The 26,652-nt window shown below is 37.8% G+C and overlaps 1 protein-coding gene across 1 annotated transcript in view; it reads left to right on the plus strand.

Annotated features, from left to right (window-relative positions):
* The window catches only part of bnip3 (BCL2 interacting protein 3), a 54,757-nt gene that overhangs the window by 19,531 nt on the left and 8,574 nt on the right, over window positions 1-26,652 (plus strand). Inside the window, exons 2-4 of the mRNA XM_059947662.1 lie at window positions 9,388-9,550; window positions 13,120-13,204; window positions 25,861-25,967. Coding sequence (XP_059803645.1) covers window positions 9,388-9,550; window positions 13,120-13,204; window positions 25,861-25,967 — 355 coding nt within the window. The remainder of the gene's footprint in view (window positions 1-9,387; window positions 9,551-13,119; window positions 13,205-25,860; window positions 25,968-26,652) is intronic.

Here is a 26,652-nt window from a genome sequence, read left to right on the forward strand (position 1 = left end):
ATTTGCTGTGTAACCAAAACTATGTAGTCAGCTTGCTATGCATGTATCCAAAATGAAATCCTAGGAATGTAGAAGACAATGGTGTGTTAAAGGTAGCTAAAGAGATGTAGATTAGAACATTGGTCAGTTCTGAGTTTGCTATTTGCTATGCATGTACCCAATTTAGCAGCAGAATGAAATATTAAGAATGTTAATGAAAGGTAGCTAAGAGATGTAGATTAGAACATGATTAAGTCATTAAGAATGTAAACTTGCTATTTGCTAGAGAATGAAATCTTAGGAATGTAAAAGACAATGGTGTGTTAATGAGAGGTAGCTAAGAGATGTAAACTAGAACATGATTAAGTCAATAGGACGTGTGTGTGTGTGTGTGTGTGTGTGTGTGTGTGTGTGTGTGTGTGTGTGTGTGTGTGTGTGTGTATATATATAACTGGACCAGGAGATTGATATAAAAAATGCTGTGTCCGGGGATCGGTGGGCAATCAGTGACTAGCTCAATGACTGTCTCAGCTTTGATTTGCAAATTAAAGTTTAACCCTTCTTGAACAATCTTCTGTGTCTCCTGGTCATTTGTGAGTCACGAAAAACCAGGACACTAGTTGCATCCAGCTGTTGCCCTAAGGCCTCCAGTGCATCATCGGTGTAGTTGATGAATCTCTGTTGATTGTAGTATATATAGTTTATCCATTCAACATTTTTGCTTACCCCTATCACAGGTATGATAGCTTCCCAGTGAGCATCTCATGCGCTGTCAGGCATGTCATTCGATTAGTTTGCATGTGGTAACTCATCAATACTAACGGTAAAGCATCGACCCAATTAAGTTTAGGCTCTGCACAAATTTTGTTTAGTTTGGCTTTCAGGGTTTCATTCCCTACCATGCCCTGTGACTGAGGGTGGTATACACATCCAAATCTTTGCTTTATCCTCAGTGCCTGTAGTACCAGTTTGACCACTTTCTGGATAAAAGCTGAACCATTGTCTGAGCTAACTTCTGTAGGTATTCCAAACCTTGGGATCACTTCATTTGTCAGAAATTTTACCACTGTCTTTGCCCCTTGATCTCTTGAAGGTACCGCCTCCACCCATCTGCTAAATCGAGCAATTACTACCAGCATGTATCTTTTTCCTCTCACTGTCTTTCTCATGTCTACGTAATCGATCACCAGATGTTTAAATGGTCCTTCAGGTACAGGAATGTGACCTATTGGGGTTGTAATTCCCTTCCGAACATTATTCTGTGCGCATACCTCGCACTGTGACAAGACAAAGTCCACTGAAGCCTGTAAATAAGGTGACCAAAAACCATCCTTCTTTATCACTTCCCCCCTTGCACAATGGTCCATCCCATGCGCTTCTGAAATCAGAACCGTCAGTAGAGGGGTGGGCGCTACCAACAAACCGTCTTCCATGTTCCACAAGCCTTCCGGGTTTTGGCTTGGCCCCTCTTATATCCGGCCCGCGAGATCATTTTAGATAGATCTATTATTTTAATTATTAATGGCCCAGCGATATGAAGTCTATGATTGTAAGTTAATACCAATCATAAAAATAATGCTTGCTCAGCAGTCTTCTTCATAAGAAACAGAATTTGTGAAGTGAAACACTTTGTAGTTATAGCAGAGACTGAGACACATGAGAACAGGCTGAAAAAAACGGAGGCAACGAAAGCTGTGTTCACACGCGCCCGACTGATCCGGCCCGCATGAAGCTGCATTTTGCCCAATCCAGCCCGTGACCTAAAATGAGTTTGACACCCCTGGCTTAGGGGTTCCTTCCTCATTATAGGGAGGGGTTTTTTCTGTTTCTTACGCATCCGGGTTCAGAGCTGAAGCCAGCTTCTCACTGTACCCCTCTCTCTCTAACAGGCTGTTTCTCCAGCACCTTAGTGTCTTACTCGCTTGTAATCAATATTCTACCTGTCCTCCTCAGCCTTTCTCCCTCCATTCTGAAGAGTTTTAGCACTTCCATTTCTCGTTCTCTTTTTTGCCCTCTTTTCTTAGATTTATCTTTTGGTTTGTAATTTTTAATTAGTGCCTCCATTTCTTCGCACAAGCTTACATCAAACGTTCCTTCTCTTGGCCATTTTGTGACCAGGTTTTTGGTTCTCTTTTCCCATTTTTCTGAAGTTTTTGTGATCTCATATTTATTTACCGGGAGTTTTTGCTCAGAAGCTCTACTGCCGTTCCTTTACCTGTCATGTTCTTCTCTTTTTCAGGTATTTCAGAGATTCACAGTTCATTTACTGGATAATATTATTTACTCTAATTCTATGCCTAGTCTATCGTCTACCAGCGCTTTAAACTATATATTGGACTGTCCTTGTTTCCTATTCTGTTCTGCCCGTACAGACCTCTATTCAGAGCGGTATCCACAGAACTTTCTCTTTGCACCTCGTCTATTCAGACCCTTATCTCGTAAGGCGGTATCCACGAGGATTTTCTCTATTTTCCCTTTCCCTGCCCGTTCAGACCTTCATTTTATACGAAGCGGTATCCACAGGGACTTACCAACACCACGTGGAATTTTTCTTCACTTAACTTCTTATATTAGCTTATTTGTACTTACCCTCACTGCACTGTTCTTGATCAATCCTCCTGTTAACCCCCAATTCTGCCAGATTCTTTGGACCAGAGAGGCCCTTCGGCAGTGGTTCCACACTTCGAAGACTCCAAGACCTCCCCAAAACCAACAGAATTCTTAGTCCAAATTGTCGATAAAACGCTTACCTTTTGTTTGGGTGCATCCTTAATTCTGTTAGTTTGTGGGGGTCCCTAGAGGACTGGGAAGCATCCCCAATCTTTTCTGTGGGTCTCTTTCCGGTCCTGCCGTGGTCGCCAATTTTGTTGTGGTTTCTCGTGCCCCACAAACGACCAGGAGATGCAGAAGATTCTTCAAGAAGTATTAAACTTTAATTTGCAAATCAAAGCTGAGACAGTCATTGAGCTAGTCGCTGATTGCCCACCGATCCTTGTACATAGCATTTTTTATAGCAATCTCCTGGTTTAGTTGTATTAGCATATCCAATCAGTCTATAGTTGCGTATCACAACTATATCTGCCACTTTTGTTTCTGACTGTTGAAGTGTGGAAATGATGACTAAGTCGTGTAATTAAACATATCTCAGTGTTATCCATTATTAAGTTACTTTGATGTGATTTCAATAATAAATAGTTTTTAATAAACAAAATTAGTCTTGCCAGGACTAATTGTCTTTAACTTTCTTGGGTGTGCAGCAAGAGTTGGATATTCAAGGTATCAAATCCTTGAAGGAGCTGAATCCTTCTGAGGACATGCTATCATAGGACTGATTTAGACCATGAACCAGCTCAGATTCCTGTTCTTCACTTGTGAAAGAGAGCATACAGTGGCTTGAAGGCAGCAGTGGAAAGAGCACATTGGATGCCATAGCTCTCAAGTAGGACACATGTGACATTCCAAAAGCTGAAGCTAAAGAAGTGAATTACTGTGAAGTTTCAATTGGTTTGAAAAAATCTTCGATGTAGTCTTGCCACTTTTACAGTGTTGTGGTGGAATTAAGAGGGTGAAAGCTGTAGCTACTGTGTTGATTTTGTACTCCACTCAAACAAGTTTCAGCATGCATTAGAAACATCTTTGTGGGGACTCTGGATGCCAATGTGTCAATTAATATATTGTAACTTTGCTGTTGGATTATTGTCATCAGAAACTCTGTAAAGTTTACAGTGTAAACAAACTCATTTTTAGGAGTAGAACACTTAGAAGCACGTTCATCTTCTTGCCAGAGACTCTCACTATTTATTTATTTATGCATACTTTCTTTCTTTTCATTGGCATGTTTTACAAAGCCTGTAAAACCCTTGGACCTTGAATTAAACCCACAAGTGTTTTGATATGTTGTTTTAATTGAGTAATTAGCATATGTTATTGACTTTTTGCTTTTCCCGAAAGGTTTACACATTTGTGGCCTCATGCATTGTGTGAGATTAGGAAATAGGTGAGTTGGAGCCAACTTCTCCAATAGCCAACAGTTTTGAATAGGCTTTCCTGGTTTTCAGTTTGTATTCCATTGCAGGAGTGCTGAAAGTTAGGCTGCTAATTTGGCTTTACTGTTGTAGTGTATAATCTCGACATTAGGGTTGGATGGGCGTCCCACAATTCTGAGACTGGTCCTAGATTCCTGCACTGTAGGAAACATAGAGTGGATGTGGGGAAGATGTTTCCTATCTAGTCCTTTCAATTTTTGACATGTTTCCATGAAATTGTCACTCCAGCACCCGCCCCCATTCTTCTAAACTTCAGCAAGTACAGGCCCAGAGCTATCAAATGCTCCTCATATGTTAACCTTTTAATACACAGTGTCATTCTCGTGAGTTTCCTTTTTTTCTGAGATAAGGGCCCAAAACTGCTCACAATACTCTCGTGTGGTCTGACCAATGCTTGATAAAGCCACAGAACAACTGATTTGATGACCAAATAACTTGTTCAGGTGGTGTTGGTCAAATAAATAATTGGGACATGGCGCCTTTTAAAATAAAAAAAAACAAGAAGTTGAAATGGGCTTCAAGTTAGGGGAAATCTTTAAATTTTAAGCGAATAAGAGCTATTGTAATTTTGGAGATAATTGCCAGAGTGTGACAGAAAAATAAAACAAATTTAACAGTAATTGATCTCCTTCCCTAATCACAGTTGTGGCATCAAGCAGAGTGTTAGGCAAACAATACAATGAGTTTTGAAAAGGATAAGAGTTTAGCTTCAGACAACATGCAGACAAATTTGAGAAAGGGGTTGGTGAACACAGGACCAGAAGTGTTATATTTAAATGAGCACATTATGTGAAACAAGGTAGATGAGCTTACAGCACAGTTAGAAATTGGCAGGTATGACATTGTAGGTACCACAGAATTGTGGCTGAAATATCGCAGCTGGGAGCTAAACATCCAAGAATGCACATCCTATCAAAAAGGCAAGAGGTGGGCAGAGGGGAAAGATTTGGTGGCTCTGTTGTTTAAAAATGAAACCCAGTGCTTAGCAAGAAGTGACATAGGATTCAGAGTTATTTATCACGTGTACATTGACACAAACAGTGAAGTATTGCATTTACATTAACAACCAACACACCCAAGGGTGTGCAGGGGCAGCCGCAAGTGCTTCCTTACATTCTGGTGCCGGCATTGCATATCCACCGTAGTTGGCAGAACAACATGGAACACAACAAAATAGAGCACAACAAGCAACAGAACAACAATAAACCAAGCCCCTTTCCTCTCTCCCACCTTCCCTCCATCTAAATATACGGACAGAACTCCAGACTTCTGTCATGTGAGTTATGACTTGCAAACAGCTGATTGACCTTTGGGCTTTGGTCTTCATTATTGACTCCAGGACTAGACGATGACAGGACCCAAACTCCAAGGATATTAACTGACCAGTCATTGTGCTTCCTGCTCACACAGGTCTGTACAGTCCTGGGACAGCCCATCAACCACAGATATCCATATCACTAGCCTTCAAACATGATGCAGAGGTCTGGACCCAGATGTCCTTTGTCCCATTACTCCCATCACTAGCCTTTTGAGTGTGAAGCAGAGATCCGGACTTTGGATGTCTTTCATCCCATGTCCACATTGCTGGCCTTTGAATGCAAAGCATGGAGTGGGAACTCTTCCACATCCCTGTTCCTATAAACCCTTATCTAACCCCTGACTTCCTCCTCTGTCCCCCAAACCATTCCACTGAACTTCAATTTCATTCAGGAGGTGTAGAATCCTTGTGAGCTAAGTTAAGTTAATAAACTGCAATGGTAAGAAGACCCTGATGGGAGTTATATACAGCCCTCTGAATAGTGGTCAGGATGTGGGTGCAAATTACAAGAGGCAATGGAAAAGCATGTAAGAAAGACAATGTTACACTGGCCAAGGGGGGTGGGGGGGGACTTCAATATTCGAGTATACTGGGAAAAATCAAGTTGGTACTGGCACCTAAGAGAAACATTTTGTAGAATGCTTAGTGGATGGCATTTTAGAGTAGCTGGTAGCCAAGCCCACTAGAGAAAAGGCAATTCTAGATTTAGTGTGCAATGAACTAAATTTCTTAGGAGTATGGACAAAGAACTGGCAGATGGAATATAGTGTAGGGAAGTGTATGGTCATGCACATTGGTTGAAGGAATAAGTGCTTAACTGGAGAGAAAACTCAGAAATCAGATGTGAAGGGACTTGTAGGTTGATTCAGTAGCAAGAAAAGCAACTGCAATGTTAGCATTTATTTCGAAAGTCTTTCATGAAAATAAAAGCAAAATGTGATGCTGAAGCTTCATATGGCATTTGTCAAGTCACACTTAGAATATTCTGAGCAATTTTGAAACCCTTATCGAAGAAACATGCTTAATATTGAAAAACCTGGATAGAGTGGATGTGGAAAGGTTTCCTGTAGTGGGAGAGTCTAGGACCAAAGGGCATGGCTTCAGAATAAAAGGATGTCCCTTTAGAACAGAGATGAGGAATTTCTTTAGCCAGAGGGTGATGAGTCTGTGGAATTTGTGGAGATAGCCTCCAGATATATCATTGGAAGTGGAGGTTGATAAATGATTAATGGTTATGGGGAGAAGGCAGGAGAATGGAGCTGAGAAGCAAAAATGAGTCGGCCATGATTGAATGGTGGAACAGAGTTGGTGGGTCGAGCAGCCTAATTCTGCTCCTAAGTCTTATAACAGTGAGTGTCGTGCTATTCATTATTGCAAACAAATCCCAAAGAAGTCAATCGTGTAAATCCATAAATTGTGGGATTACTGATTTAGTCTTGAGCACTCAAGTTTTAGTTAAAATGCGAGAATGTGGCATTAAGTAAAAACTCACCCAGCTGTTGACAGGGTACGACATGACCAATAGGAATATTATGTTCAAGCTAATATGGTGTCCAACATTTGAGTTTACTATTTTATAAATTTCTAAATTCCATTTTAGACTTTATATTTTGGAGCCTTGATAGGTAATAGTTCTCTTTTAATGTTATATTGTTAAACCTAGAAATCTGCTAATTTCTTGGATCTCAGTTTACATGAAAATTATGTGATTGTATCAATAAAGTATTCATAAAATGCTTATGCCAGTCCAAAGGTAGAATTGTTCTACAATAAAAATGTACTCTGTACACTGTGAGCTAATTCACAATATTTTGTCACTTCTATAGGCAGTCATTCTTCATTTATCTGTGGTAAGTGGACATACATTCCCATTGCCTTTCAAAGTGCACTCTACTGGGTGTTTACTAGCTGAAAATCTAATTGCCTGGTCCATTAGGGTTCCTTCAGGTACACTCACGCCTGAAGAATTTTAACAATCTTACCAAAGGGATACCAGTCATTCGGGATGTGCCTTCTGATGTAGTTTCTAAACCAGTCCAGTAAATAGTCTATAAATACACATGCAGTGAGGAAAACAAAAGATAGACAATGACATAAGAAAAGTATGAGCAGGCAATAACTTTATGCTACATTTAACCTTGGGTTTTCTGACCTGCAATTTTTCATCCTTAAGGATACCAGGCATGAGAAACAAACTAATCAAGTTAGAACTGAATAGATGCTTGGAAAAGGGTGGGTTGGTAGAAATAAGTTTGGTTCCAGGATACCTGGATATCTATTATTATACATATTTTGCAGAAACTAAAACAACCATCCATTTATCTATGCTTAGGTTTTTCTTTCCTAGATTCAGATATGCATCTGTCAATATCAGAATTTCTGTGATATATTTGTCAGTCCAAATGGACATGCCTAGGCACTCCAAGTTCCCACACGGAATTATCTCAGGAGTGCTTAGATTATGGTGTGCTCTGTTGTTGCTTCACTTGAGACTTGGAGAAAAATGAAGAGTGGTTAACATGTATATATCATGCTGGCAATGGATGTAGTGGAGTCAGAAACAGCTACTACATTTAAGTGACTTTTAAATGGACACTTATTAGACATAGAAGGATGCAGTCCTAATTCAGGCAAATGAGGTTGGTGTAGTTAAGGGGTCCCAACCTTTTTTCATGCCATGGACCAATACCATTAAGCAAGGGATCAGTGGACTCCAGGTTGGTGAGAAGGTCAACATTGAAATGGTTGGCTAAAGTGTCTGTTTCTGTGCTAAATGTCTCTGACTATATGGCATCACAAGCATCTCCCAAAGCTTGCCTTAAGCTGCTCAATTACATTCAAGTTTTTTCGGATTTACTAAAATTAACAGTTACATTTTGAAAAATGTAACTAATACGAAAATAATACAATATTTAAGTAGCACAAGAGTGAGGCCAGGGTGGCAGATGTTTCTTAGCGATCAGCTAATCTCAGTCAAGGCATTGCAGGATCACCCAACTGGTTTTTTCTGATTGCCTAATTCTTCTTCCATGGAAGTTGGTGTACTACTTTTGTCTGTCTGCCTTTGGAAGTATATTTGTTAAGGGCTTGGCAATCTTTTGAGTGCTGCATGGTATTGTGGGAAAGCTGTGTTATAATTTAGGTTCTGAATTTATGCTTCACTTAGGATTGAGATCTTTTTTACACTATTGTCTTCAGCTTTTTTTGCAGTTTTTAGGTGGGAGGGTTGTCCTTGGCTCTAGTGCTACAGGCAGCAGAGTAAAGCTGCAATCTGTTACAAGATGATAGTACGTGAAGCATTGTCTTTGGCTAATATAGAAATTGATTTTTAAAACATTCCTCAATTTTTAACAGAAGTTTTACTATTGATTTAATCACACTAGAGACCTTGTTTCGGGTTTGAAAGATTTTTCAAAGTTGTCTAATAGAGACAAATTAATAACTGAAAACACCCAATTTCGTCAATATCAAACTGAAGCAAAGATAGCTTAAAAATTCAAGCACTAGTTTTATATTGTACAGCATAACAATCTTTTGTATTTCCACAAATTTCCCAAAAGTCTTTTGTATATCCAAGAAACAAACTAATGCACATCTTGGTAGATTATACAGTCTGAATAATGGTCTATGGCTTTGGATTTGTTATACTATTCTGCAAGTAAATTCATTTCAAATTAAAACTGAGTGCTGATTATTGAGTTCCAGCTTATCATCTATGAATAGTGATATTCATCAGACATGCCTGCAGGCTACAATGTGTACTATGTCTTAAAAATGCACCTAGAGGCTGAATTGTTCACTGTTATAAAGAAATTTTAAAATAATCATGACATTAATTGTCTGCATGTCCGGCATAAGCTTATTGAAAGCAACTGAAACCTTGTATGTAACACAATATCTACACTATTGTTGACATGGTAAAATGTTAACTGGGAGCTGCCAAGAGTAGTATTATACATTATTCTTTCATGATATTCTGGAATGTTGCTTAAACAGTGATTATTTGCATGCTTATTTGGCGCATTTTCCTTTTAATTTATTCAGGTTCTTGGGTAGAATTACACTATAGTAATAGCATGCAAAATGGAGGACAGGAGCAGGTTCCAGCTTCCACTTCCATCCTCAATGGAGAAATGGAAAGGATACTTCTAGATGCTCAACATGAATCTGGTCGGACTAGCTCCAGAGGTAGTTCCCATTGCGACAGGTAAATGCAACATGAATTTCCATTCTGAAAAATGAACAGCAAATGTATTAACAACACACACAAGATGCTGGTGGAACACAGCAGGCCAGGCAGCATCTATAGGGAGAAGTGCTGTCGATGTTTAGGGCCAAGACCCTTTGTCAGGACTAACTGAAAGGAGAGATACTAAGAGATTTGAAAGTAGTGGGGGGAGGGGGAAATGCGAAATGATAGGAGAAGACCGGAGGGAGTGGGATGAAGCTAAGAGCTGGAAAGGTGATTGGCGAAAGTGATACAGAGCTGGAGAAGGGAAAGGATCATGGGATGGGAGGCCTCGGGAGAAAGAAAGGAGGAGGGGGAGCACCAGAGGGAGATGGAGAACAGGCAGAGTGGTGGACAGAGAGAGAGAGAAAAAACCAAACAACTAAAGTTAGGGAAGTCGATGTTCATGCCATCAGGTTAGAGGCTACCCAGCCGGTATATAAAGTGTTGTTCCTCCAACCTGAGTGTGGCCCATCTCCCTCTGGTTCTCCCCTCCCCCTTTCTTTCTCCCGAGGCCTCCCATCCCATGATCCTTTCCCTTCTCCAGCTCTGTATCACTTTCGCTAATCACCTTTCCAGCTCTCAGCTTCATCCCACCCCCTCCGATCTTCTCCTATCATTTTGCATTTCCCCCTCCCCCCCCCCCACTACTTTCAAATCTCTTAGTATCTCTCCTTTCAGTTAGTCCTGATGAAGGGTCTTGGCCCAAAACGTCGACATTGCTTCTCCTTATACATACTGCCTGGCCTGCTGTATTCCACCAGCGTTTTGTGTGTTACCTCTGCCAGCAAATGTATAAAACACTTAACAATTACAGATTTAAATGGTTTGATTTGTAATGCCCATAATGATGGAAATAACTGTAGCTTATTATTTGGGTTGAGTTCTCTGACCTTGGCAAACTACTTGCAAATGTTTTGTCACCATACAAGGAGACATAATTGGTGTGCTGTTCACTTGTGGTGTGTCCTCTGTATGCTTGGCCTTCAATCAGCTGATTGGTGGTCACTGTGGAAACTCAATTGCAGGGCGGGGCCTTGTCGCTGATTCATTGTGTGGTAAACTCTGAGTTGTGGTCTGAAATTTTGCCAATATTGGCTGATAAATAAGAACGAGGTCTACATGTCAGTTAACAGAATTGTCTGCAGAAAACCACGCGTCTAGGAATGCTCTTTCATGCTGCATGTTTGCTTGCACCATGACTTTCATCGATGCCTAGTTGAGTTTGTGCCCGTCTGCAGCAAATATTATGTTAGCCAAACTAGGAGAAAACTATTCACAAGGATCCATGAACATCAACTGGCTGTGAAGCAGTGTGACCAACTCTTCCTGGTCTCTACCCATGAAGATTGAGAGGGACATAAATTCATATGCGATGAAACATTTGCAAATGAATTATCAAGATCGGAGATCAACTCAACCCAAGCACATAATGATTTATTTGAAGCTACCCATCCTAAATGTAGAGTAGGAAGAGCATACATGGTACACAAGTTGATTCCTTCCGAAGTAGGTAATTTTTCAAATTTGGTTTAAGTTATTATTTTGAATTGTTTACTCATCTTAAAATGTACCAGGAAAAGTAATGCTGACAAAAAACTTTTTTTTTTATTTATAAAAATATTTTTCCTCAAGAAAATTATTATCAGTTACAGCATAGGTAATCTCCCAAAACTTCATTTTTTAATCTATGCCTGATTTCCATCTGAACAGAATCAATCAGGGCCTCTTGGCAGTTGTAAACACATCATTAGTCCCCTACTTTACAAGGTCTATTTCTATTTTTTTTCTAATTTGATTCACAGCTTTGGGCAACTGTACTGTAAAGCCAGACTATTCCATATAATTAGCCAAGTATTTTGTATGTTTTACAACCTCAGCAACATTTGGAGCTTTGGAAGCTAATTCCAATGGATTAAGTACATGTCAAAGATGCTATTATATACAGTGCATGGTCTTGACAATTTGGATATTGCTATGGTCTTGGAGCCAGCGCTGCGTTAGCACCTGGATCTACTATCCACAACAATGTGTTTAAGTTTGCTGGGACACTTGCAGCTTTAAAATGTTGTACCTATTTTCACTGTCTTTTGCACCTTCCAATGGAAACGTTGATGATGTTAAAATCTTCATTTTGCATTTAAAGTCCAACAAAGAAGCAAGTATGTATCAATTAACACATTTTACAGTTGTCATCTACCGCATGCCAATATCATTTGATACTTGCATGCTTCAGTATCTTTGATCTCTGAAGCTAGTTACAATTTATTTTTTTATAAACAAAATATACTTTATTCCAAAATAAAATTATGTAGAATAAACTATTCAATGACTCCCAGTCCTTCACAAGTGTTTCCATTACAGTCTTTAGATTCCCACCCCTTAGCCACCCAGGTGGCACTCTGTTACCTCATATTTACATACACTTGTTCAAGGGTATACACCTCACCCCCCCCCCCCCCACTCCTCAACTCCCGCGGGAGAAGAACCTAGACTGTGGTCCTTCCCCACCGGGCCCTTGCAGTGGCTGCACCAAGTTTGAGTGCGTCCCTCAGCACGTACTCCTGCAGCCGAGAATGTGCCAGTCGGCAGCATTCCCCCATGGACATCTCCACGTGCTCGTAGGCCATCAAGTTTCGGGCCGACCAAAGAGCGTCTTTCACCGAGTTGATGGTCTGCCAGCAGCACCGGGTGTTGGTCTCGGTGTGCGTCCCTGGGAACAGCCCATAGATCAGAGAGTCCTCTGTTACGCAGCTGCTGGGGACGAACCTTGACACCGTCCCTTCCATCCTCCTCCACGCCACCTCACTGCAGTCCTGTTACAGTTTAACTTCAATAATCCACTATCCCATTGTTCAGCAATTAATGGCTAGCAGCTGGCTTGCCATACTCTGTTTCCTGTTGTCCTCTTAGACTCATGGGAGCCCATTTCTAATGCTCCTTTTAAACTTGTCACGTCCGTGCCACCAGAGTAAGCAGTTGGTAGAACCTTTATTGCACACCCTCAATGATAATCCTTTTGAGGTAGGGGGTCCATCTACTTTAAATGGAAACCATTGCTTGCCTTCTATTACCTCTTTCTCATGTAGTATTCCAGTAAAGCACTTCTTTTTTGGTTTCTTTTTTGTTTTGATTTAAGGTCCTTGATTTAATTAAACTAGAAACATGAGAAAAATTGCTGGAAATTCAAAGCAACACACGCAAAATGCTGGAGGAACCCAGCAGGTCTGGCAGCATCGATGGAAAAGAGCAAACCCTGATGCAGGATCTCAGCCCAAATCGTCAAGTATTTACTCTTTTCCATCGATGCTGCTTGACCTGCTGAGTTCCTAGTATTTTGTGTGTATTGATGTTCATGGAACTACATCATAGTAAATGTGAAACTCTGTCATAATATAATACAGCAAGGTTATTAATTAACCCTTTCTCAATGCACAATACTCAACCGTCATTCTTATTTCTAATGAAAGCGTTTTAATTACATTTCTAATGTAGTTAAGAACTAAAATATTGTCAACATTGAATAGTTCACCTTGTTTCTTTCACAGCCCTCCACGTTCTTTGACTCCACATCAGCCCCGATGTGGTTCAGAGATGGATACACACAGCATTGGAGAAAAAAACAGCTCACAGGTATGAAAATTTGAAAATATTCTGTAGTTTTTCTTTAAAATCTCTTCTGGAATTTGCAGAAGAGTCAAGTAATTATCACAGCTCAATAAGTAAAGGTACAACAGGATTTGTATCAATGACACTAGCAATAAAGTTTACCATAGCACAATCCTGCAGAATTTCTGTAGGTTGTTGTTATTTTTTAAATGAATGATGGAAAACATATACATCTGTTGTGTTACTTCCAATGATAAGATTCTAAAGCAGTTAAGAGAATTTTGCAATCTTACTTAGATTGGAAATAACTCAATTCTTCATTGTATACAAAGTTGCGCAAAACAACTGGTTAACCATAGTTACGATACAAGTTTAAATGTAGGATCAGTTATAGTCTTTACAGCCCCTCAAACCTGCTCCACCATTCACTCAGATCATAGCTGATCTGAGTCTGATTTCTGCTGTACTTTTACCTGCTTCTCCATAACCCTTAACTCCACACTAGTTCAGTGAATGGTATATCTCAGTCCTTATTGTATGTTTTACCCTAGCCACAGATATCTAGTAATACATTCCATTTATTCAAGACCCATAAAGAAGAAATTCCTCCTCTTGTGTATCTCAAATGGATGATTCCATTATTTTGAACCTCTGCTCCCTAGCTCTGGCTGGGTAAGCTTCACCAGTGGGGAGAAAAAACAGTGTTAAAGCTTTAGGTGGAACACATTTCAAAAGAATAGATACCCCAACAAGCGGAATGTCTTGACGGCATTCACCTCTCTTGTTTTGATAAGATCATCTGTCATTCTTCTAAACTGTTATGAGTATGGCCCAACACGCATAAACTTTCCTCTTAAGACATCCACTTTATCCTAGGAATCAGCCCAGTGAACGTTCTCTGAACTATCTGCATAGAGAAGAACATCCATCCTTAATTAAATTGCATGAAGAAATCCATGCAATTGTGGTCCTTCCAGTGTCCTGAGTAATAATAACAGGACTTCTGTAGGCTTATGCTCCATCACCATTTGCGTATTGACAGAACCAAAGTAGTAATTTATGTGTGTAGTCAGGCAATATAGGCAAGGTTCTAAATGAATAAATGATTATCTGAAGCAGGTCGGTATTAGGCAATGTTAGCAACCCTTATGCATCCCAGGACGTCTAAGTCCCCAGGATTGAATGAGATCTATCCTGGATTGCTATGGGAAGCAAGGGAAGAGATAACTAGGATCCTGTTAAAGATTTTTGCATCTTCATTACCCACGGGTGAGATGCTAGGTAACTTATGTTGTTCCTTAATGTAAGGAACGGATAGCAAGGTAGCTACAAGCCAAGTCACACAGCCAGAGGTAGGGAAATTATTGGAGAAAGTCTTAATGGATAGAATGTGTGTATATGTGGAAAGACACAGATCAAACACAGTTAGCATGTCTGTGAACAGGGGAAATTTTGCCTTGCTAACAGATTTCAGTCTTCTGAAAAGATAACTCAGAAACTTTTTCTTTTCTTTTTCAATCTTTTTATTGAGTTTCATATATAAAAAAACATAACATAAACAAGTGCAATAGACTTGAAATTAAATTAATAATAAGATAACAATATCCTATTAAAATATCAACAGAAAAAAATAGTACATTAATCAATCAAGCCTATAATAATTATATATGAAAAAAATAAGAATAATCATCAAAAGAAAAAAAAATTAAAAATACAAGAAAAAATATATATTGAGAAAAAAAACACTAAACTAAACTAACATGGGCAATAATAACAGTTTATATCTATATGATAGTGTCAAAAACTCCGGAACTCCATACCTGAACAAGAATAAACAGAGAGAAGGTCTGGAAGAGGCCAAATTAATTCATATGAAAATGTCGAATGAACGGTCCCCAAGTTTCTTCAAATTTAATTGATGTGTCAAAAATAGTGCTTCTAATTTTTTCCAAGCTCAGATAAGAAATAGTTTGAGAGAACCACTGAAACATGGTAGGAGGATTTACTTCTTTCCAATTTTGTAATATAGACCTTCTGGCCATTAATGTTACAAAAGCAATCATTCGTCTAATTGAAGGGGAAAACTGATTACCATCCTCATTTGGTATACCAAAAATTGCAGTAATAAAATGAGGTTGTAAATCGATATTCCAAATTGAGGAAATGGTAACAAATACGTCCTTCCAATAGTTATGTAAAGTGGGACATGACCAAAACATGTGGGTCAATGAAGCCACATCTGAATGACATCTGTCACATTGAGGGTTAATATGAGAATAGAATCGAGCAAGCTTATCTTTAGACATATGAGCTCTATGTACAATTTTAAATTGTATTAAAGCATGTTTAGCACATATAGAAGAAGAATTAACCATTTGTAAAATTTTTTCCCATTTTTCTGTTGATATATTATATTGAAGTTCTTTTTCCCATTCTTGTTTAATTCTACCTGATATTTCTGGTTGTATCTTCATAATCATATTATAAATAAAAGCCACTAATCCCTTCTGACAAGGATTTAAGGTAAAAATCAAATCTGAGAAATCCATTGAAGTTGAATTGGGGAAAGATGGTAGAACTTTATATAAAAAATTTCTGATTTGTAAATATCTAAAAAAATTAGATTTAGGTAACTTAAATTTGTTGGAAAGTTGGTCGAAAAACATCAAACTACCTTAAAAAAAAAATCACGAAAACATTTTATACCTTTCCTTTTCCATATGCTAAAAGCTTGATCTGTCAAAGAAGGTTTGAAAAAAAAAATTAAGTAAAATAGGGCTATCAAGAACAAAGTTTTTCAGTGTAAAAAACTTACGAAATTGAAACCAAATTCGTAATGTATGTTTGACAACAGGGTTGGATATCTGTTTATTGAGTTTAACTAAATCAGCAGGAAGAGAAGAACCAAGAACGGAGAATAGAGAATATCCCTGTGCCTCTTTGCATTCTAAATTTACCCACTGTGGGCACAATGGTGAATCCAAATCTAATTTCCAATATATTAAGTTACGAATATTATTCGCCCAATAGTAAAAAATAAAGTTAGGTAAAGCTAAACCACCATCTTTTTTAGATTTTTGTAATTGCCTTTTACTTAACCTGGGGTTTTTATTTTGCCACACAAATGAGGACATTTTTGAATCAATGTTATCAAAAAAAGATTTAGGAATAAAAATTGGTAAAGCTTGAAATAAATATAAAAATTTCGGTGAAATCATCATTTTAATAGCATTAATCCGACCAACTAATGATAAGGATAAGGGAGACCATCTTGTAGTAAGTTGTTGAATTTGATGGAGCATAGGTAAAAAATTCAGTCTAAATAAATCTTTATATTTCTTGGTAATTTTTATACCTAAATAGATAAAGTTATCAGTAACAACTTTAAATGGTATCCTGTCATTCTATAAAGTTTGCGCGTTTAAAGGGAATAAATCACTCTTATCCAAGTTTAGTTTATAACCAGAAGAACTACCAAATTGAGCCAACAAGGATAAAATAGCGGGAATAGACCTGTCAGGATCAGAAATATATAACAACAAGTCTTCAGCATAAAGTGATAACTTGTATAACTTCTCATTACGGGGAATACCAAAAATATTAGGAGATTCACGAATAGCAATGGCTAAAGGCTCTAACGCGATATTAAATAATAAAGGACTTAAGGGACAACCTTGTCTCGTACCACGAGATAATTGAAAAAAAGAGGATCTGTAATTATTTGTAAGAACAGAAGCAACAGGTTTATAATATATTAGTTTGATCCATGATATAAAATTAGGACTAAAATTAAAATATCTCAAAGCGTTAAATAAGTATGTCCATTCAACTCTATCAAAAGCTTTTTCAGCATCTAATGAAATAACATACTCTGGGATTGTGGGTGATGAAGTATAAATTATATTAATCAATTTTCTAACATTAAAAAAGGAATACCGATTCCTAATAAAACCAGTTTGGTCTTCTGAAATAATCTGTGATAGTACCTTTTCTAACCTAATGGCTAAAATTTTTGTAAGAATCTTAGAGTCTACATTTAATAGTGATATAGGGCGATAAGATGCACATAAAGTAGGATCCTTATCTTTTTTAAGAATTAGAGAGATAGTAGCTTCATAAAAAGATTAAGGTAATCTCTTTTTAGCAAATGCATCATTAAAGATTTCACATAACCAAGGGGAAAGCAAAGAAGAAAAAGTTTTAAAAAATTCTATAATATAACCATCAGGACCAGGAGCTTTCCCTGAATTCATTGATGAGATAGCCTCTCCTATTTCGGCCATAGAGATAGGAGCATCGAACAAGCTACCATCTTCATCTGTCAGTTTGGGAATATTCAAATTGTTAAAAAAATTATCCATCATGGACAGATCGCCATCAAATTCTGATTGATATAAAGATTTATAAAAATCTTGAAAAGATTGATTATTGATTTCTTTATGATCAGTAGTTAGATTACCGTCTTGTTTACGAATTTTAATAATTTGTCGCTTAGTCGAAATAGCTTTTAATTGGTTAGCTAACAATTTACCAGTTCGATCACTATGGATATAAAATTGAGCCCTGGTCCTAATTAATTGATTCTCAATTGAAGAAGATAATAATAAGCTATGCTCCATTTGAAGCTCAACACTCTTCTTATAAAGTTCTTTGGTAGGAGTCATGGAATAAATCTTATCAATTTCTTTAATTTTATCCACTAATAAAGCAATATCTAACTATCTTTGTTTTCTTTTACCAACGGAATATGAGATAATTTGTCCTCGGATAAAAGCCTTAAAAGAGTCCCAAAGTATTCCTCTGTCAATCTCTTCAGTATAGTTTGTTGAGAAAAACAAGTCAATTTGCTGTTTTATGTAGGTGATAAATTCTGGATCTTGAAGCAAAGTAGCGTTAAGTCTCCAAGATCTAGTATTATTGGAAAAGTCTGAAATCTTGATAGATAACTTCAAAGGTGCATGATCCGAAATAGTAATAGAATCATATTTATAATCAGTAACATCCGTTAATAAACGATGATCAATAAGGAAATAAGTTCTAGAATAACTGTGATATACATGTGAAAAAAACGAAAATTCTTTATCTTTAGGGTTCAAAAACCGCCATATTTCAGTAATTCCCGAATCAACCATAAAAGAATTAATAAGTAAGGCTGATCTATTCGGAAGAATTCGGATAGGTTTAGATCTATCCATCAAAGGATTCAGACAACAATTGAAATCTCCACCCATTATCAACATATATTCATTTAGATTAGGAAGGGAAGTAAATAAACATTTAAAAAATTCAGGGCAGTCAGAGTTTGGAGCATAAATATTAACTAGAACCACTTTTCGATTAAAAAGTGAACCAGTTATCAACAAAAATCTGCCCTGTGGATCAGAAATAATTTCATGATGTGTAAACGAAATTGAGGGGTCTATAAAAATAGACACACCCCTAATTTTGGCGGTACAATTCGAGTGAAATTGTTGACCCTCCAGAACCTAAAAAAACGTTGATTATCCTCCCTCCTAATATGGGTCCCCTGTGCAAAAATAATATTAGCATTTAGTCTATGGAATACTTTAAATGTTTTTTTACGTTTAATCGGATGATTTAAACCATTAGTATTCCAAGAGATAAAGTTAATAGACTTATCCATCATGCCAATATTAGTTGTATATATCATAAAAGGTTAAAAAGACACATAACCCATAATTCAGGAAGAAGGAAAAATGATTCAGGAGCAACCGGAGAACATGACACCTCAACAATATTAATAATTTAAAGTCGGCCCATAAACTAAAAGCAAAAAAACAAAAAGCAAAAGCATGAAAAAAGATCCCTACCCCCTCCCCCAACCCCACAAAAAAAAGCCAAGCGGCAGGCGCACGAACTAATACTAATATTACCCCCATTTTCAATATGGCAACTTCATGAAAAGAAAGAAAAGAGAAACTATATAACACCCAGATATAAATACAGGGTTGTAAAAAGAAAGAATATATATCAATCAAAATGAAAAAATAATATAAAAAAGCAAAAAAATCATTAATTAAAAAAAAGGATAATCATTGAAGTTTAAAATGCCTTGAAAAAAAGATTCCATATTCAAATATAAGAAAATGACGTTTCAAAAATAAAGACTTATGGGAAGAAGAAACAACATTTTGAAAGGACCATATTACAGAATATAAATGTAAATTCACCAATCTTTTTTTTTAAAAAAAAGGTCATGAAAATACGATTAAAAATGGATTCAATAACCACTACAATATATATAAAAAAAAGGTCCAAAAATTCAAAACATTCGTCCCATTCTCAAATACAGGCAAATAAACGCTTACGGAAAGCAAAGTCTTATGGGAAAAAGAAACGACATCTTAAAAAATAAATCATTATTACAAAGTCTTAACATGTATATCTAATCCAGAGGAAAAAAACTTAATTAAGAAAAAAGACATTATAGTAAAATTAAAAGAGCATCTGTAAATCATGATAATAAAAAAAACCAGGTCTACAGACCAAAGTAAAAAGCTATACCGCAGCTTCATAAGTTAAAGCCTAAAAACAGAATGGCGTCTTCTCTCCAAAAATTCTTCACATAGTTCAAATTGTACTAGAAGACCGATATTCTTCAATGAATTTCTTCGCTTCTTCCGGAGTGTTAAAGAAGCGCTGACTGTCATCACTCAACGTAATTCTGAGATTCGCTGGGTATCTTAAAGCTTGTTTAAGTCCAATCGAATGAATCTCTGCCATCACCGGTTTAAAAGCGATTCTCGCCCTCATCACCTCGAATGAATAATCCTCAACAATACGAAAGTTGTTGCTTCTGTGAGAAATCATACCTTTCTGACGAGCTAATCGAATTAAAAGCTCTTTCTCCCGAGGATAATGGAGATGGACAATCACAGCTCGTGGCTTGTCTCTCGCAGCCGAAAATCTCGAAACTCTGTGGGCACGACCAATAGTAGGTTTAACCCACAAAGCGTCCTCGCCAAAAATTTCCCACAATAAGTTAGAGAAATATTCAGTTAAGTCACCAGACTCAACATTTTCGGGAAATCCAATAATACGCAAGTTCTGTCTGCGAGATCGGTTTTCAAGATCGGTGATTTTAAACTTATTCTGCTCCACTATTTTAGCGGTCGACCGTACCTTCTCCTCCAAAGTTTCGATTGTACGTATTTTTTCACAAATTATCTTGTCAAGAGCCGCAAACTTTTCTTCATGCCGTTCAATATCTGCTGCCAGCGATTGAAGCTTGGTATCAAATGATCTAACGACTTCTTCAAGCTCAGACATTTTCGCAGTAAGTTTATTTTCCAGACTTGCAAGTTTAGTATCCAGAAGACTGGAGATTGCATCGAGAGATATAGGGTCTTTAGACGATTTCTTAGGTACAGACATTTTAAGTTTGAAAAAATTAAATCAAGTATTATTTTAAAAAAGAAATAAATCTTAAATATCAACCCATGTAATTAAGTACGAAAAGATTTGATTAAAAGGTGATTATAGCTTAAAAAATGAAGAGCGCCTAAAAGGCAGATGTCTATGTCGCCATCTTGAAACTCCACCCCCCAACTCAGAAACTTAATAAGGCTAGGGCATTAGACATTAGACCAGGGGTCAGCAACCTTTACCACTGAAAGAGCCACTTGGACCCGTTTCCCACAGAAAAGAAAACACTGGGAGCCGCAAAACCCGTTTGACATTTAAAATGAAATAACACTGCATACAACGTTTTGTTTTGCCTTTATGCTATGTATAAACAAACTATAATGTGTTGCATTTATGAAATTGATGAACTCCTGCAGAGAAAACGAAATTACATTTCTGCATGCAACAAAAACATTTTGAACTCCGAAAAAAAGACGTTGGGTTGAAGGTTACTTTTAAGTAAAATACTCAACGTCTATTTGAGTCCTTCTTGTATTTATGAAAAACGCCAAACTTAAATTTGCCGCCAGCAGCAAACCAAAAATAAAGTCAGCCAGCTGTCAACCTGAAAAATAAAAGGACTATTTCACTGAACAATGAAAACATATGAATATACGTAAAATAATAGGCAATTAAAATATTTATCATACTTGTTCAGGTTGACTCACACCTGACAATGCAGTCGTATTCAGTAGGGATGGATCGATGCTTAGGGGAGTGACCGGGAAGGATAATGTGTTTTTTTCCTCTCTGAACTCACAGAAGCATTTCCCAAACAATGTTTGCATTGCGATGATTGCAGAATGTAAATACTCCGAATTTATCATGTCGTGACCTTGTTTGAACTCTCTCAAATTGGGGAAGTGAGACAGAGTGCCTTTCTGTAAATCTCTGGCAAGCAACGTCAACTTGCGCTCGAATGCCAAAACATCCTCCAACATGTGCAGGGCTGTACGTCCTTACCCCGTTGAAGAGCTGTGTTCAGCGTGTTCAGGTGCGCTGTCATGTCTACCATGAAGTGTAGCTTTTCCAGCCACTCTGGCTGTTCCAGCTCAGGAAAGGTGAGCCCTTTGCTGCCCAGGGAAGTTTTCACTTCTTCCAGACACGCGACAAAGCGTTTCAGCACCTCCCCTCTGGACAGCCAGCGATAAAAACACATTGTAGCGGTGTGCTACACGCAGTCAGTAAACTGCAGTCAAAGATGGCTTTATTCGAACTAAACAGCCTTGCTTTTAAGCCTCCCTCAACCCGCCCCCCCCCCATGGGCGCGGATGCTCCAAAAGACACGTACTCACAAACCCCCGTAGGCTATCTCCCTTAGCCTGAACGCTGGCTAATTGTGAGCCGGTTCGGATGTGTCAGGAAATGGGTCGCCACAACGTCTTATTTAGATTGTACAAGATCACCATAATCTTCAAATTTAGATTTACATTTCAAAAACTAACAAACTAACATAAAATACATTTTAATTAAATACTGACCATGTAGCGGTGTGCTACACGCAGCGCTAAAATTACGACACGGAGTCGGTAACTGCAGTCGAAGGAAAAAACTTTATTCGAAATCTTCAGCCTCACTTTTAAGCCTCCCTCAACCTGCCCCCCAAAGCTCCAAAGCTCTGTGCTCGCAAACCCCCGTAGGCTATCTAATTGTGAGTCGGTTCGGATGTGCCAGGAAAAGGGTCGCCACAACCAATTATTTCCCAAAGCAACAGGGAGCCGCAGCACAGACGTAAAAGAGCCACATGTGGCTCCGAAGCCGCGGGTTGCCGACCCCCGCATTAGACAATATCTATATGGATTTTGCTAAGGCATGTGCCAAGGTTAAAAGAGTGCTAAAGAAGGCTGATGTCTGGGAGAGTTAAGTGCACATTTGCCTGAAAGTGGCAACTGCATAGGGTGATTAAGGAACTTTATATCATGTTTGTCTTTGTAATAGCATACTATAAGAATATTGACATGTTATGTTGCAACTTTACAAACCAGTAGTTAGACCACACTTGGAGTATTGTGTGCTGTTCTGGTTACTATACAATGGGAGAAATGTGGTTGTGCTGGGAGTGCAAAGAAGATTTACCAGGATTGGAGAGTTTTTGTGGTGTGGAGAAATTGTATAGTTAGATCAGTCATAAGCCTCCTTTACACCAGGAAAAACAAACACTAACAAAGATATATAAAATTATTAGAGGCATAAATGTCAGAATATTTTTCTTATGGTAGGGATGTCAAAAAATGAGAAGTCAAGGGCTTAAGATGAGAAGAAAGAATTTACAAAGGAGATGGTGGCAGGATTTCTTTTTCCACAGAGTGGTTGATAGCTAGAACTCATTGCCTGAGGAGTTAGTGGAGTCAAGTGCAGTTATTGTGATTGAGATATTTAGACAGGCAAAGCGTAGAGGATAAGGTCCTAATGAAAACAAATGGGATTAGTGTATATTCTACAAGAATTGGGATCGACATGTGGGCTGTGACTCTACTTAAATGAAGGAGCTTAATTTTAGCAAGGTCATAAATCTGAAGACTGAAGAGATGACATGTTCAAAGGAGTGTCTGATTACAATGTGTGGCGTATTTCCACAGGCAGTTTCCATATTAAATCCAAGTGTGAAAAGTTATAAAGGAAAGCATTGATGGGGAAATGCACACAAATGCAAAATGTTTAATTTATTACAATGAGTTTCATGTGTCTTATGGTTATCTAGACATTTACTCAAAACAAAATGTAATTCAAAGTAAGAGGATAATGCTTTCATTACATTTGTTACAAATAAATTTTGTAGAGACAACAATCACACAAAATCCAGTTAGATGGTGCTGAACTCAGACACAGTGGCTGCTACTGAGTCGACCAAAGGTGTAACTGCCTTTTTAAAGCGTATTTTTTATGATCGCAAGACCCTGCTTGATATTTAGAAATTAAAATATTGGAGGTTTACCCTATTAGCAAGTTGCTCATTGGCAGAAAAACTGAAGGAGGTGGACTGTGATGTTGCCTGCGACAGAGTGGCATTGGTGCACAAAGGAGGTGTACAGTGTAACAGTGAGTGCTAGTCTTTGTCGCTTTTCTCGTGCGCAAGACTCCATTGGACTTTGGTGGTGTGAAATGCTGCAGGTCCAATTTATTGGCAAATGGTAGGGGAGCTGTGTGGCCTTGGTCATAGCAATAACCTAGGCCTCAACCTACAGTGTCCCCTGCTTGCAGCCACTGAGGGGAAAGCATTGGAGTCTTGTGCCCCACCAACGTCATGGAGGTGGTGAACAAACTATGTTGTGTTCAACTGTTGACTGCTACAACGTTCACGGACTTGAACTACATATTTGTGTGACTGTATTTTGCTGCTATCAAATGCGCTTGATGTCTTATATGTGCCTTGTGCTGTGTATGACTGTTTCTACTGTGTTTCGCAACTTGACCCTGGAGTAATGCAGTTTTGTTTTGCTGTATTCATGTATACTTGAATGACAGTTGAACTTGAAAAATTGCATAGCATTTTGCAACAAGTATTAATGAAAATAATTATCAATAATTTGCTCCAATTATTTTGGAGGAGAGTAGTTACACGAGTGAAGTGAAATTGTTCAAAGAACCTAGGAAGATAACAAAATTAAACTGGAATAATTATCCATTATTGATAATACCTATAACTGATTATTGATACAGACAGGTGTTTGAGATGTGCCTTGCAAATACTTGAATATAGCCTTCAACTTGCAGAGGCTGGATTGTAGTTGTAAACCAGTCTGCAGATAGTTAATAACCAGTGTGAGTTGGTAGAGAATGTTGCATTCAATGTGATGTCTGCTGCTACTGCAAAAATGATGCACTGAAAGTCATGTCAAAACACGTTTAACCTCTCATTCATCTCTGGGCTCACTGTTAATTCCTTTGGTTTTGCATAGCTTCACATCCAGTCCCTCTGCTTCATGCTGACACAGCAAAGCAGAATTCATTTCAATAGTCGCTGGTCTTGGTTATAAAGTCAAATTTTTAATTTTTTATTGTTATTTCTCTGAATAAATGCTTTCATGCATTAAGTCATTTGTATTTTTGAATATTTTATTTCAAATCTTAACATTTTGGTTTTTAATATGAATTGGTCATTTATTAGAGACATTAAAAATAGGTAGTTTTTTAATATAATGCAAGCTGTCACAGGACATGATTTGAGCTGTGTTATCTGGAGGCATAAGTGGTTGTAGAACCTGTGTGGAATCAAAACGCTGAGGTCATTTAAAAGATTATTGTGACTGTGAGCTATGGGTCAGAACAAGTATGAGTGTGTGAAGATTTTAAAATATTAATTTCTCTGTTTAGGTTCCTATGTATGTTATTTAGTAAACACACCTGAATAAAATATGATTGACTTTGATCTCTCTGATCTCTCAGACTGTTTGAATTAAGTGATCAATACAATTGTCCATTTCCTTCACTACTTTTGTTGACATGGTTATATAATGATAGATATTTGACATAAGACTGAGTGTGCATGACGGCTTGGTTCGTAAACTGTCTCAGAGTTCCAGGAACCCAGTTTTGATCCTGACTATTTCTGCCTTCTGAGAGGAGTTTTCATGTTTACCCTGTGACCACAAGGATTTTTTTATTCTTGGTGTTCATTTGCTTCCATATTCCCAAGCACGTGGATTTACCCTCTATGAATTGTCCCTTTTGAATAGGTAAGATGGTGGAATATTTGGGAATGGAGGAGGGGTGAGTTGATGGGAATGTGGTGACGATGAGAGGAATTAGTGTAAATGATTGCTTGATAGTTGCACAGTCTTGGTGGGCTGAAGAGCCTGTTTCCTTGCCATGCAAATCTAATGAGCTCTATGACATCCTCATATTAATAATTCACATGAATGATTGTGATAACCTGACTTAAAACAAATGTATATTAATATTATGAATGTTGGCCTTGTCGCATTCTGAAATGTAGATTGTATTTTAATTAGTTAAACTGGAGCTGTGTTTAACCTTACCAAATTAAAGCTATATAGCGCTCACTTGAAAGTGTCTGAAGTAGACAAATCCAGAAAAGTGTGGCAGCTTTAAGCTCCTCAAGTTATCTGGAAGGTAGTTACGTGTGTATGGAGAGTTTTGCCTCCATGCTTTTTTAAAAAAAAGAGCAAGGCACACAATTTTTGTCATCATTCCCTCACATTAACACTACAGTGTTATTTGTACAAAAAGCTATATGAATTATAAACATGTGCAAAAGAACGTTTAATAACATTTTTATGATTATTTTTCTTTAGTCTGAAGAAGATTATCTAGAAAGAAAGAGAGAGGTAGAAAATATAATGAAGAAAAATGCTGACTGGATATGGGATTGGTCAAGTAGACCTGAGAATATCCCCCCAAAGTAAGTACAGACTTGGATTTATTACCCACCATTAGTCATGTTCCTCATCTAATCACTCACCAACTTAAATCATAGGCAGGTTTAAATTAGGACAATCCCGGAAAATTTACTACCTTAACTGAAAGAGATGTTCAAAATTGAAAAGGAACTTCATTGAAAGTCAGTATTTGGTTGATTGTCAAAAGAAATGAAGGAAGGTTGGAGAAAAATGATATGTGGATGTTGTTGAATCACATGTCTCTGCCGTGGCCTGTGAACAGTAAGGGGTAAATGCTCTTGGAATTAGTTTAATAACTTCCCACTGGCTTCGAAGCTTTTTGGACATTTCTTACCTGGAACTATCGTCAGCAAGAATAAATGACACACAACCAAACACAATCTTAATGTGGACAGATTTGACATCTAACTTAAAAGATCTTGTGTTAAAATAGGAATGCTCTGTTTGTGTATGCACTACTATTCATTTGGTTGGTGGAGGGGAGAGGGATGGGTGTGGGGGGTGGGGATGAGGGGGGATGGTGATGAGGGTTGGAGGGTGGCTGGGTTAAACAGTCAAAATAATCTGCAACTGGTTGTATTAAATGTAATTTGTTGGTGTTGCAATAAAAATTAGTGATAAATAAGAGTTAGTTTAATAACTTGAAAAATTATAATTTTACATTCCATTAAAAGTGGGATGGGGGAG

This window comes from Hypanus sabinus, chromosome 22 (assembly GCF_030144855.1).
Source record: "Hypanus sabinus isolate sHypSab1 chromosome 22, sHypSab1.hap1, whole genome shotgun sequence".
Taxonomy (NCBI): Eukaryota; Metazoa; Chordata; class Chondrichthyes; order Myliobatiformes; family Dasyatidae; genus Hypanus; species Hypanus sabinus.